We start from the raw sequence: 14,387 nt of genomic DNA, 5'->3' as shown, positions 1-14,387 counted from the left end.
CACTAATCCCAGAACTCGATCTCACTCACAGTAATCTGCTTGACACATGTTGCTGTTCTTTTGAATTGTGGAGCTCTCTGCCGGGTGAGCAATTTGCTCCAAAAAATATAATTATTCAAAAATACCCTTATAAAAATTATAAAAACCTAAGTTACTTCTAATTATTTATAAAAAAAACAGTGACATTTATTTTCATATTTACAAGTGATATACATTGTATGTACATCGGAAGGAAAAGGGACAGGGTTCCGGAAATGATGTCATCTGCCTACTCCTGCATCGAGAGAAATGCAGGGTTACGCCGTTCCCGTCGGCCAGGCAGGTAGAGGACCCACCGGCCGACGCCGGTGAAGTCTCGGCCTTTCCCGGGGGCAGGCGCCTCTAGTGACTTATCGGCCTAGGTGTTAAATTAGGGGTCATCCCACGAGACCGACACCCACGAGTCATACGGTCCACGAGACCGACATCAATAATAGGTCCACGAGTCATACAGCCCACGAGATATACGGCCCAGGAGTCATACAGCCCATGGGTTCGACACTACGCACAAAAGGCTCATGAGACCGACACTAAGCAAACACAGCCCACAAGACCGACATTAAGCAATAAAGGCTCACGAGACCGACACTAAGCAAAGAAAGTCCACGAGACCGACAGTAGGCAAAGAAGGACCACGAGACCGACAATAAGCAAAAAAGGCTCACGAGACCGACATTACGCAAAGAAAGCCCACGAGACCGACAGTAGGCAAAGAAGGCCCACGAGACCGACAGGATAAACAGCGCCATCTACATGTCAATTACCTGTACAGGGTGTTCCATGAACGGAAAAATAACATGCTGGCGGGTGCAATTTCGTCACGATATCAAGTGAAAGATGGTAACCATCTACATATGAACGACATTAATATGTACTTCTACATACTTCTAGGGGGCCAGGCCTGTCAGGTAGCGACATTGTTATCAATTAGAAAAATAGAATTGTATCCTTCATGCCCCCCCCCCCCCCAAAAAAAAAGAAGAAAAAAAAAAACCACACAAATGAATTAATAAAAGAGGACAAGAACGATGTATGGATTAATTTTAGAGCTTTGATAATGCCATCGTGTTATTTTTAATAGGCTTTCCCGGTTTTAGCAAGAAGATCATGGACAGGACGTACCTTTTTACCTCTTCTCTTTCTCGATTCACTAGTTACTTAGGCTATATTAGATACCCTACCCTCCTGCTTAAACGTTTTGGAGTAAGATCTATTTGTAATTTTCTATGTAACTATAATGTAATTCAACTGATTAAAACGTTTTATATCGCAGGGATTCACCTCGATTTGTGGCTTGTGTTATTCTCCCCTCCAAACAGTACATTTTTTCGTGAAAAACAATAGCTGTTTTCATTGATGCATCTTGGGTTTTTTTTTCCGAATCCCTAACGCTACCTTAATAGACGATTACGTTATTTTCTTAATTAATACTAAATAGACATATATTTTTAATTTGAATTGACAATATTGTATACCTGTATGTATGGTATGTGTACGTATATAGGCCTATTGTTTGTTGGTTTACTGTCTTATTATTTTCTGTGATACTGTTGTAACGTGACACAATATGTACTCTGTTCTATAGCGCCTTGAGTATCTTTTTTAGGTAGAAATGTGCGCTTTATAAGAGTCTCACTATTATTATCTATTATTAAATCGACACCCTCGCAGGTTTATTGTGGAAAGATCAGCCCGTTACCAAAGTTACAAAAGAAAAGGAATGTGAAAAATGAGTCACATATACTAGGCATTATCACGAGCCATTGATGATCCGCAGGTCTGAGAGAAAAATAACGGTATAAAAACAAAGCACGGCGTTGAATACAAGTAGTAGAGTGCCATGGTACTGATAAAAAACAGAGACGGTGTTGAGTATGTCGATGGTACACGAGGGTGGAGTTCTCCCAGTGGGTGGGTATACTTCTAAGTTAATAGAGCCTAAACATGATAATAAATGCAATCGAGTGAGAAGCCTCTACAAACATTAGACCTATGTATAATGTAGGTAGTGGGATAGAGAGAGAAGGTAGAAAAAAATCAAAGACTAAAATATTGGTTTGTGTCTTTGACATACTGAAGCAGGTGGTCCATAGACCATAGACCATAGACCTTGACACAGGGAAACCCTGCTCTATTTATAGTGGACATGACAGTGACCGTCAGTGTGGCTAGCTGTCAATCACGTTTACAAAGCAGACGGTCAAATTAGACACACCAGACCCAGCGTAAACAAGAAACAAAAACAAGAAGGGAGAAGAGGAGTGTTACGACCAAAATCACACTGAGAATGATCGCACAAAAGAAACAATCAACTAATGTGGGTACAGACTGGTAATCGGTTTCACATCAGTACAATAATGATCGTTTAAAACAAATATAAGTCAGTAATGGAATCACTTACACGCATTACATGCAATATCCCTGGAAATGTCCAAATACGATGCTCGATGCACAAATGAATGATCCGTGATGCACCGAAGAATGATACCTCCGACGTAAATCCAGAGGCGCACGGTACAATATATATTCCACGTTATATATCCACGGTATCAGATGTCCACGTTATAACTCTACAGTATATGTCCACAGCGAAATGTGCAGAATCCAACGTTATGACGACCACGTCCAGTCGATGCGTTGAATGATGATTCGCTCAATAAATGTTCAGCATGGAATCCAGCCCGTCACAGCTTTTCCAATGTAGGCAAATTAATTATCTGCAGGCAAAATGTCTCCCAGGCCTTATCTCCACAAACATAACAGGTCAGCAGGTAACACAGGACTGACTATAACAAGTCGCTTCAGAGCCAGAAGTGACGTAACTCTCAGAGCAGAGGTGTTGGGTACTCTGCCTACTGCAGAATTTCTCTGGCTTATATACTATCCATTCACCCCCTTCTAGCACATTCTGTAACTCTCTCCAATCTGGGGCCACACACCTGAACATACTAGCAAGTCCTAGTTTCAGGAATCCTGGATGACTCCCTGCATAACATCATTGCCAAAATTAACTACCAATCACATTGGGCTACAGGGACAGTGCCTCACTCAGCCAAACATGTAAGCACTTCCTAGAACATTCTGGAATGGGTGAAATCATTCTAGATTGAGTGAGCTATAATGTATTTCCTGTTACATGCATGTACTGTATAGCTACATTGTATACCACCTAGAAAATTCTCCACTGATCTGGTCAGCCTGTATGTACTATATCTATACCACATAGAATGTTCTCCATTAATCTGGTCAACCTGTGTACATACACATTAAAACAACCATGCATATACAGTACATCATACAGGTACATAACTACTGAGTGTGTACATTTGTGACAGGAGAGAGACTAGACGGGGAACAAAGAACAACATAGGAGAGGGGAAGAGAGGATCGAGGACCGGATTACAAACAAAGAACAACATAGGAGAGGGGAAGAGAGAGAGAGAGAGGCTGGACGAGAACAAAGGACAAAATAAGCGAGGGAGAGAGGGAGACGAGGCGAGAGACAAAGAACAACATAAGAGACAATAGACGAGCTAATTAAGACGAAGAGAAGAGACAGAGAAGACGCTGAGCTGGCAGCTTACCTAGCTTACACAACAGAGCATGTTACCTAGCTTACATAACAAAAACACAACACAGTACTGACCGCTATACTTAATCATATACGTATGAATATAAAACCGTTACACTATCAACCTTGAATATCAGTTATACAGTATACTGTGACAAAAATGACACTTTTATCCGAGGCGATTAAATGAAATTAATTGAAAGACATCAATTAAAATCAATTGACCTGACATCAAAGGAAATGAGTTAAAAAGACAAGAAATGAATGTTCAAGCTGACATAATGGGATAGTATCGAACAAACTGGTGAGAATGGCTGTCATTGTGGCAGTTTAGTGTTCACATACAATCAAATTGAATTGATTTCAGTTCAGTACAGTTCAGTTCATTCCATACGTCTCATGTGAACTAGATTAGGCCTACATATTTTTTTTGGGTATTTTGTTAATATTAAACAAAAAATAAACCTACACACATTATACACTATACTTTCGATGATAACTATCAAAGTATGGCGATTTACTTTTCGAGTTATGCAGTTTAATGTTAGAGGAGTGTGACAGGACCTATTCAATTCAATTCAATAGTTTATTTATTTCCATCAAAGTAAAAACTACATTAAACCAAGCTTGTTTAGCTGTGAGCCCCGAAAAATCAGGGTGTTTTTTTTTTCAAAGAAGAAAAGAAGAGCAGATAACAAATTTCTGATCAGATTAAGTAGAAATTACAAAAAAATAAAACGAGATACATCTGTATAATCTAAACTAAAGGTGAACCGCAAGTGTGACTTAGTTTTCATTTGCTTTCAAAATAAAATGTGATTATTGTATAATAGCGTGCACAAGACTGGATCGTGTTAGAGCTATTACAAGCGTGATTGTGACTACGAAGCATGAAAATGGTTCATAACCGCTGATGCATACCACATGAGGCAATTATCTCATCGCTTTAAGGCCCGGTCACACGGGGTCATCCCACGAGTCATACGGTCCACGAGACCGACATAAAAAATAGGTCCATGAGTTATACGGCTCACGAGTCATACAGCCCATGAGTTCGACACTACGCACACAAGGCTCACGAGACCGACACTAAGCAAAGGAAGCCCACGAGACCGACACTACACAATAAAGGCCGACGAGACCGACAGTACGCAAAAGAGGCTCACGAGACCGACACTAGGCAAAGAAGGCTCACGAGACCGACACTAGGCAAAGAAGGCTCACGAGACCGACACTAGGCAAAGAAAGCCCACGAGACCGACACTAGGCAAAGAAGGCTCACGAGACCGACAGGATGAACAGCGCCATCTACATGTCAATTACATATACAGGGTGTTCCATGAAGGGGAAAATTACATACCGGCGGGTGCAATTTCGTCACGCTATCGAGCGAGGGATTGTAACTAATTGAACAGCACCATCTACATATCAACGACATCAAGTAACTATGTATTTTTACACGTGTGGCTTTTAGAGGGCAGTTCTGTCACGCTACGGTGAGCGACATTGTTACAAATTTATCTATTTTAAAGAATAATATTGTCTTCTTCATGGGCACCCCCACCAAAAAAAAAAGAAAGAAAAATGTATGAAAAAACAATAGAGGACAAAAACAATGTATGGTGTAATTTTATATGCTTTCCCAATTCCTAGATAGACGGTGGACAGGATGTAAGTTTGTTTTTTTTTAGCTCTTTTCTTTCTCGCTTCACTAGTTAAGTATTCCTTATTAGATATCCTATCCTCCTGCTCATACCCGCCTGCTTAGAGTTCAATTTGTATTTTTTTTTCTGTAACTATAATGTATGACATTTTAAAGGATGAAAAGGTTTTATATCGCAGCGATTCACTTGGATTTGTGGCTTGCATTTGTAAAATTATTCTCCTCAAAACGGTACATTTCTTATGAAAAAGAATACAGTAGCTGTTTTCATGGATGCATCTTCTTTTTCCGAATCCTTAGAGCTACCTTAATAGATGATTATATCATTTTCTGTGAATTTGTCCTAAATCAGCACCTTTGCACATGATTACTCCCCTCCCATCATATAAAGCAAGTGTGCACTGCAACATGGACCATTTTGTGAAATATTTTCTTGTAAACTTCATTTCACACCTGGGTATTATTCTAGTTGGTTGATCTGAATGTCCACATCATTTTATTTTATTTTTTTTCCCCTAAGCAGGTGCGTACCGGTATATGTTTTGTGGAAAGGGAAAGGACGGTGTTTTGGCATTTTTCGAAATTAATGTTGAAACATCTGATGCACTTTTACTTAATTTTGTTTATTTTTTTTCACAAACACTCAAACACGCAAACACAATTAAAGATCTTGAACAGTTCAGGGGGTGAGGGAAGGGCAAGTGACGGGGTAATCCCCTAGCAGCTCTCCTTTTCCATCTCTCATATCTTCCTTATGCCATTATCTGGACACCCTATACAATTAATTGGTCTATAGGTGGCGATATGCGTTCTGTCGGTCTCGTGAGCCTCTTTTGCCTTGTGTCGGTCTCGAGAGCTTTGTATGCCTAGTGTCAGTCTCGTGAGCCTTTTAAGCGTAGTGTCGGTCTCGTGGGCTTTGTTTTCATAGTGTCGGTCTCGTGAACCTTTTGTATGTAGTGTCGAACTCATGGGCTGTATAACTCGTGGGCTTAATCTACTTGATGTCGAACTCGTGGGCTTTATTTACCCAGTGTCGACCTCGTGGGCTGTATAACTAGTGGGCTGTATGACTTGTGAGCTGTATGGTCTCGTGACGTGCACCCGGTCACACTGCCCAAAGTCGCGTAAACGCATGAATCACGTAAGAAATTCGAGCCTTTGCGCATTTCATGAGTTTGTCTGACATGGAACCTTCCTAGGTGTCAGCCGATGTGCGCCGGATCGGCGCTTTACGCGATTCCAGGTTTTGAGCAGCTCAAAACTCGGCTTCGCGTAAAAGTTCACGCAGTATTGCGCTGTTTTACCTAATTTTTGCGTAGTTTGCGTAGTCCTTACGCGAAAAAAGCGCGATGTATGCGTGAAATATCAGTGATCGTTCGCGAAAATGTTACCGCTATCGCGTTCATGCGCGAATCATGCGCGATTTATACTCAGTTCATTAGTGACAATGCGCAGATTATGCATGGTTTTCCGTGGACCTCAGTCGTCGCGCTACCTCGCACTGTTTGGGGCCTTCGCGTGCCTATGCGCTGAAAGTGCGTGGTTTGTAAGTGATTTTTGGGTGATCTTTCCGTAGTTCTTGCGCAATTCATCGGTGATTTTCATCGCGTAAATCAGCGAAAATTCTCGACGGACAAGCACGCACAAGCAAATTTCTTGCATGATTCATGCGTTTACGCGACTTTGGGGCTGTGTGACCGAGCCCTTACAATTGGTGACAACAGTGCCAATACCGGTGACCATTGCAAATTGTTGCACTTAAAAACGATGACGAAATAAAACCAGTTTGTAAACCAAAAATGCCCCGAAACGGGATTGGTATACCTTTGCAGTTGCCGGTTCATTTTCCCCCTCCACTTTCGTGATATCTGCAGAAACCGTACAATTGCTGAAAGAATCTTTTCTATGCTTCCGAGTGATATAAAGCAAAACACTCTTAAAGGAATTGCAAAAAGAAAGACTCCATTATGTGAAAGAAAAACACAAGACGGCAAGAGGGAAATGAATGTAAAATAATCTTTCTATGTCCCAGAGCACGACTGGATGGGAAATGAGACAGAGGGCCTTAACAGAACTGAGAACTAATGGAAATAACCATTTACTAGGGAGTACACTGGAATAAAGAGACAGAGAGAGACAAAGATGAAGAGAGAGAGGGAGAAAGAGAGAAAAAAAACTTGGGGGGGGATTAAGGACTGTAGATCTTTGCCATATCTGCGTTCTTTGTTTTTCTTTCTTTCGTGTTTCTTCTTCATCTTTACAATTATAATCTTAACGGTAATGAAAATTAAAATGGTTATCATAACACTAATGATAATAATAATGAAACTAACAATGATAACTGTTATTATTAGCTCTAGAAGTATTTGTCATAATTATGAAAATGATGATAACTACGTGTATTTTTATTTACTCTATTTGTATTCATCATTATTGTTCAAGTTAAAGTCAAAGTTCAAGTTATTTATTTCATCTCCAACAAAATGTACATACAACGAAGCGTTTGAATGCACATAATGACACGAAATCAATACATGAATGTGACCAAAAAAAAAAAAATACGAAGAAACTAAGATACAGATATATGTTGTATATTTTATGGCTAATTCTGAAATAGAGTTGCTGGAGACGGAGGGGACTGCTAAAGAGCAGGGTTCGTAGTCTATTATCATTATTATTGTCATTATGATAAAACAGGGTTTTCATAATGCCCCCTCACCACTCTGACTGAGTGTTGAAAAGGTACAAGAAATTCCTCACATCATTAATTGCTTTTCCCCCAACCAGGGTACGGATGGTTCATCCTGCTAGCAGCTCACTGCACACTCATCTTCCGCGAGGGTATAGCCAAGTGCCTTGGGATATTCCTGCCAACGTTCCGTAGTTACTTCGGTGTGTCGACGTCTCTGATTGGATGGGTCAGTTCCCTGTGCGTCACTTTCGCCGACTTTACGGGTATGTTGAGCTTGGCCAATCGGATGTCGTGTTAGAAAAACATAATATGCATATGCTCCAGGAATTCTTGTAGTAAGGATAATGCACCTCAGAATTTCATTATTTTGTTTAATTAATTATTGTAACCATGGTACTAATAAATGTTTCAACGTAAAGGGCTCATAAAACAACGAATTTGCCATTGATATTTATGACACGGGCCTTATTGATTCCTCAAAACACATTTTGAATTTCAAAGAGTACAGGGCCTGCCCAAAGCGTATGAACGTTTGAAATTATGCGAAAGCATATCACAAGGTCCTTGTTGCATGCATCTCAAGAGCCGGCAAATTACAGGGCTCGATATGAGTTGGCCCAGTTGCCCCAGTATGTAGGACCTGCCCGGAGTACACACCACGAATGAGATCAGGGGGGGGGGGGGGTAGATTGGGATATACAAAGTGAGGACGTCGGCTGTAAGTGTAACAAAGTATTAATGCTGAGTCAATAATTTCATCTGTCTGAAGACGCGTGTAGGGGTAAGAATCATCAGATCCAAGCAAGAATGACTAAAGTAAAGAAATGCCCATATGTCAACGCCGCAAACTTTTTATGGTCATCATTGGGTCCTTCACGGTTTTCACGTTTGCTTGAAGATACTTCTTTTAAATGATCTAGACACGCAATAATTCTTGAGGGAAGAAAACATGAGAAAAGGAAGAAGATGAAGCAATGATTTTACGTTGACATGTATTGTGAGTATTCATGGTAAATCATGAAAATTAAGTATCCTGTATATTTTGTCAGTTTTCTTTGGTATTCAACAAATCACCGAAAACATTTTGATAAATTCGGTTGTATTCGTTACAGTTCCAGATAGTTCTCTTTTCTAATATTTTTTTTTTCATTTCGCCGAGATTATCATCGAGTAACACCGAAGTATACGCATGCTTGTTATGGCTATTTCACGTATAATCAAGGATCGACGAATATTATACAATGCCATTAAATAGTAAGTATGCAAGTATTGAGTAGCCTCTAGGCCGCAGTTCAATTAATCCATGACCCATAATGCTTTGACCCGAGGTGTGGACGAGAGCAAAGGAATCAACGCACGGATGGTAAAGCAGTCAACATTTGTTTCGGTATATCGGACAATAGTATCGTGCAAGTAATACCGAGTAGGGGATGGCGATAGGCAAATAATACATGTCTATTTGATTGAAGCAGTTAGCAAGATTGTATGACAACCATTACAGAACGAACTGTCTTGTGTGTGGAGCTAACTGGAATTTCGCGGCGACCAACCATTCTTGCGAACACGTGATACCAATGCAGTCATGTTTACTATGACCTCTCGCTGCAGACATCGGAGCTATTTTTTATGACGTCATTTTTCTGGGCCTATGGCTGCCCTTATAGCGGTCATTAGCACTTTTGCTGAGTAAAGAGAACTTTCCCTGCCTTAATAATCGATCAAATAGAAGCCGCAATTCTGAAATAATGAGGTATATTATGATTACGTATTTGTTCAAATTTGTCTTCTCGTATAGGGTTAATAAGCGGACCCCTCTGTCGCAGGTTTGGCTGTCGACCCATCGCTATTGCGGGAGGCTTATTCGGAGGCGGTGGGCTCATCCTGGCCTCGCTTACAACAGAAGTAGGCGAGCTCTCCGTCTGCCTGTCGCTTTCTGGTAAGACAGTGACTTGTCGTACTTGTGTCCCATCTTTAAACCTTCAGGTCGGGACTGTAGGTTTTTTTTTTCTTCACAGAGTGATTCCCTTATCATCGTCAAAATGGTATCTCTGACTTAAACTGAATAGTCTTTATTGGAATCGAAGATTTGGGGCACTGGTCGAATTACTTCAATCTGTGCAAAGCCTGCAGAAAAAAACAAACAATTTAAGAAAGAAACAAGAATCTCTGACATAAACTGAATAGTCTTTATTGGAGTCGGAGATTTGGAGCACTGGTCGAATTACTTCAATCTGCCCAAACGCCAAAGCCTGCAGAAACTGAAAAAACCACGCCAATTTAAGAATAAATCAGAAATTTAAGAAAGCAGATGGAGTCTCAACGGGCAATTCAAGACCAGTGAAAATTTAATCTATAAAGAAAGAGCAAAGAGCAACAGTGGAACCTTGATGAAAATCGTGCAAAAATAAGGAAAGTAATGAATTGCTAAGTGTTGACTGGTATCACAAACAATTCTCGGACAGCCAATAATATGAATATGCAAATACGACGATGTCATCGTCTTACATTGAAATAACTGTGCACGACATCTTGAAATTTCCATTTTCCTGTTGTTGTTGTTCTTCCTCTTCTTCTTCAAGCGTAACCATGCCCTAGTCATTAATTTGAAATTATTCGTTTCACTTTTATTCCTGTACAGTAGATTTTTCAATCAATTCTTTCTGGCCTAGAATTATCATTGCATTTTGTGAAGTATGTCGCCAATTTTAGAATCAGTCAGAAATATAACATTCAGAAGCTTTAAAAACTTTTTGTTTCCCCCAAGGGAACCCAAAATGGCTGTGGGATGAAAAATTAGACTACTACACTTCATGGTTAAGTTACCTTTAATAAACAGTGTAAAATGAGTAAAATGTTTCATAGAATCCGGAGGTAGTACACCACAATGTCTTTTCAGGTGAAAATGCTTTCATTCATTTTCATGAAAAATGTTTCAATATTGGGACAAATATATATAAAAAGATGGTAAACATGTACAATATTCCTTATCTAATTCTGATATTTGGCTATGTCAATTTTCATAATCATAAACACACAGGAATCGGTCTAGGTCTGGCGCTCACCCCTAGTCTTACGATGGTCGGAAGGTACTTTGACAAGCGGTACAGCATGGCCAACGGTCTGTCTTACGCCGGGTCTGGTGTAGGGATCCTGGTCCTAGCACCGTTGGCCCAGCTCCTCATCGATACGTACGGCTGGCGGGGTGGACTTCTTATCATGGGCTCATTGTGTTTTCACGTGAGCACGTGCGGGGTTCTCCTGCGGCCGCTGCGCCATTCGACGTCGCCGACTCGCCGTAGCAACAAGATGCAATACAAACAAGTGCCCGCCGATGAACAGCACTCCCTTGCCAATGGAGACCAGACGCACGCTCAAGAAGACCGCCCCCATGACAACTCTGCGCCGGAAGTGAACGGAGTGCACGACGCGAAAAGATCCACGGAGGATATTGAAATGCAAGGCGTAGAAGAGACAAGGACGAGAACAGAGGAGGAGGTAAAGGAGACCAGTGTGTTAGGAGACACAGATGGAACGGATGACAAAATGGAATACGAAGAAGTCGATCTTGAGAAAGGGCAAGCGGAGAATGAAACGGACAGCGAAGACGAGGTGGAGGCCGAGGCTGAATCTGCCAGAGAGCGCTGTTTCTCTCTCCTGGGCCTGTCCCTCTTCACAGACGCCGGCTTCCTCATCCTCATGGTCGCCCAGTTCTGCGGCCGGTTCACCTACATGGGCTGGCTCATCTACCTCGTGCCCCACGCGCACGACAAAGGCGTTGAGCCCATGCAAGCAACTTTCATTGCGTCGGTCGCCGGCGTGTCGAACATTATCGCCCGCGCTGGCCACGGGCTTCTTGTTGACTACAAGCTACTTACCGCTGGGCAGTTGCTCACAATTGCTTCCTTTTTTTCGGCAGCGCCCATGATACTGGACCCTTTTTTAAATACGTACGGGACGCTAATAGCCGGCTCTCTCGTCTACGGACTGGCTAGCGGCGTCTTCTTTCCCATTGCAGTGGTGGTAGTCAAACAGACGATCGGGATGGAGCGCTTTCCGAACGCACTTGGTTGGTCCTATGGGTTTGCAGGAATAGGGAGAATGTCCGCCGGCTTTTTAACAGGTGAATGTCTCATGGCTTCATCAACAAGGTTATCATGAATACTCTTTATCACTTTGAAGGAACAGAAGTCGTTGATTTTGACATCAAATCAAGGAAAAGTTGTCTAAAGTTGCCTAGACACTATACTTCAAAAAGAGTCAAGAAAAGAATAAACCCTTAAAAGAGACACGCCACTATTTATCGTTTTGTTAGTTATCAACTGAAGCGGCTACCTACACCAGTGCAAGCCGTAGGGATAACTTGCAGATTATCGGTCTCCTTTTGTATCAAAATTTTGTGAACTTTTTAGACATAACTTTTCGTGCCCCTCTGTTTCAGGTGTTACCACGTTCCAACCTATCGGTGTGTCCTGAAAGAATTCAGTTAATTTCCTGGATAATCTTTATCAAGTGTTGTCCAGCAAATTGAATATTCTGCATTATCTTGAAAAAAAAAAACTACAAAAGAACAGTTAAAAGGGAAAACTAAAAATTAGATAATTGTATACAAATGAAAGAAGTAAAATTAAAAATCTATAAACTTTGTAAAATATAGCATTATAATAGGAATAAACAAAAACATTCTATCTTCGGTTCCTTTTCTGCAGGGTGGCTCTACGATCAATTCGGGAGCTACAACGCGTCCTTCCTTATGTTAGGCGGGATACAACTCTTTGCTTCCGCCTTGCTCATTGTATTGCTTTGCATGTCCGCCAAGAAAACATGTAAGTCTTCATGACAACTCCCCCGGGCTATCTTTCTTCCCCCCACATCACTCCATCGTTCTCTCTCTGACCCTTTCTCTCTTTTTGCGGCGGGAATTGGCGTGTCACCGAAGCACGGATTGAGTATACTCCAAGCTCTGCTGCAAATTTCGAAGTTCTGCAAGAAGTGGACGGGATGACGTGCGGAAACATGGAACGAATGGACGATCGAAACTCATCAGCTAGAACTGTCTGTGACACTGCACATCGAGTCAAACAGGAACAGTTTTGTTCATCTTTATAATCGTGTACACTCTTCCTTGCATTGTTTTTGTTTTTATTTCTTATCTTACCAATTACAATGTGGCATGCAATCGGTGTGATCTGCATCAATTCAGTAGCATTCGAGAATATGAAAGGACATTAAGTGGTGATGATGTGTACCGAAGATTGTCTGCGTAGGACGAACGATGTACTACATTGTTTTGAATGTAAAATGTTATCTGCCATTTTATAGCCAGCAACAATCTCGCTGGCCTAAACTTGGGCCAAGAGCTGCACACACGTCTGCAATGCTCTTCTTATCTGATCATACATATTCTATTCTTAGAGAAAGCATCATCTAAGTGCTCAAGCCAGTCCGTTTTCTGTTTTGGACACATAACCGCACACACATTCACACATAAAGAAAATGACCACCAGCAGTCGTAAGAAATTGGTAGAAGGTCTGTTTTCGTCCAAATTTTCCTCCCATGTCTGATTTTTTTTCTTTCAGCATAAATGTATTCGGACACTAGGCTGTCGTTGTAGGTGCGTTGTCTTTGATAATTTATAGGCTACGTCTCAGGAACATATATCTGATATTGCTCTCTAGTAGCCCTAACCATACCCACCCACAAATTTTCATGAAAGAAATGCGTTTTTCGAAACTTCAACTATACAACTTGGCAAGATTCGACGTGTGAAATAATCTACTCGACACTGTTTTGAGGTATTTCTGACACTTGAATGTTGACATCTATTCGTCTCAAGGGGTTTTTCTTTTCCTATTACCTCTCCTAAAAATGTGCATGATATATGATGCATTCTTCAAGAACATGGAAGAATTATCTATCTCTAAATTTTGATAACTCTTATCGTGCTTATTGGTATGATTATGAATATTATCATCAATATTATTTTCGTTATCATCATCATCTCTTGCGTCATTAACTTATCTTTTTGTGCTGGTCTCCCCATCTGTTACGCAAGACTACACACACACAACTTTCATATTGAAGGTAAAGTATAAAAACAAAACTAACCAACCCCACCCCGCAAAATCTAACTAAAGTTCAATTGGTCCACTCAGAACAATGGTATCGTTCACTGTGCTTGCTGCTTCAACATAATCACACAGATTCAGAACGTGCTAGGTAGATCGACTCTTTTGCAAACATCAGGAATGGAAGGCCGATGATATACTTTTGTATCTTACGATAAATTCATGACGATGGATCTTTGTGATCATTCTGTAACAAATATACCCTATTGGCTCCGTTTGACTCTCTTTGAATCCAGACTTCTCAAACGTACGAAAAGAGAGTTTAAAGCTATCGACTTTACCATAATCGGGAATTT

At 40.9% G+C, this 14,387-nt stretch overlaps 1 protein-coding gene across 1 annotated transcript in view; it reads left to right on the top strand.

Moving 5' to 3' along the window:
• LOC139716794 (monocarboxylate transporter 13-like) overlaps positions 1–12,802 on the top strand; it is a 64,066-nt gene extending 51,264 nt beyond the window's left edge. Inside the window, exons 3-7 of the mRNA XM_071628327.1 lie at positions 8,061–8,228; positions 9,761–9,901; positions 11,003–11,246; positions 11,400–12,085; positions 12,672–12,802. Of these exons, the coding sequence (XP_071484428.1) occupies positions 8,061–8,228; positions 9,761–9,901; positions 11,003–11,246; positions 11,400–12,085; positions 12,672–12,802 (1,370 nt within the window). The remainder of the gene's footprint in view (positions 1–8,060; positions 8,229–9,760; positions 9,902–11,002; positions 11,247–11,399; positions 12,086–12,671) is intronic.
• The last annotated feature ends 1,585 nt before the right edge of the window (positions 12,803–14,387 follow it).

The sequence above is a fragment of the Diadema antillarum genome, unplaced genomic scaffold (genome assembly GCF_040938485.1).
Source record: "Diadema antillarum isolate AM-2024a unplaced genomic scaffold, OU_Dant_1.0 scf00000007, whole genome shotgun sequence".
Taxonomy (NCBI): Eukaryota; Metazoa; Echinodermata; class Echinoidea; order Diadematoida; family Diadematidae; genus Diadema; species Diadema antillarum.
The sequence above is the reverse complement of the archived record's forward strand: the minus strand, read 5'-3'. Positions and strand labels throughout refer to the sequence as shown.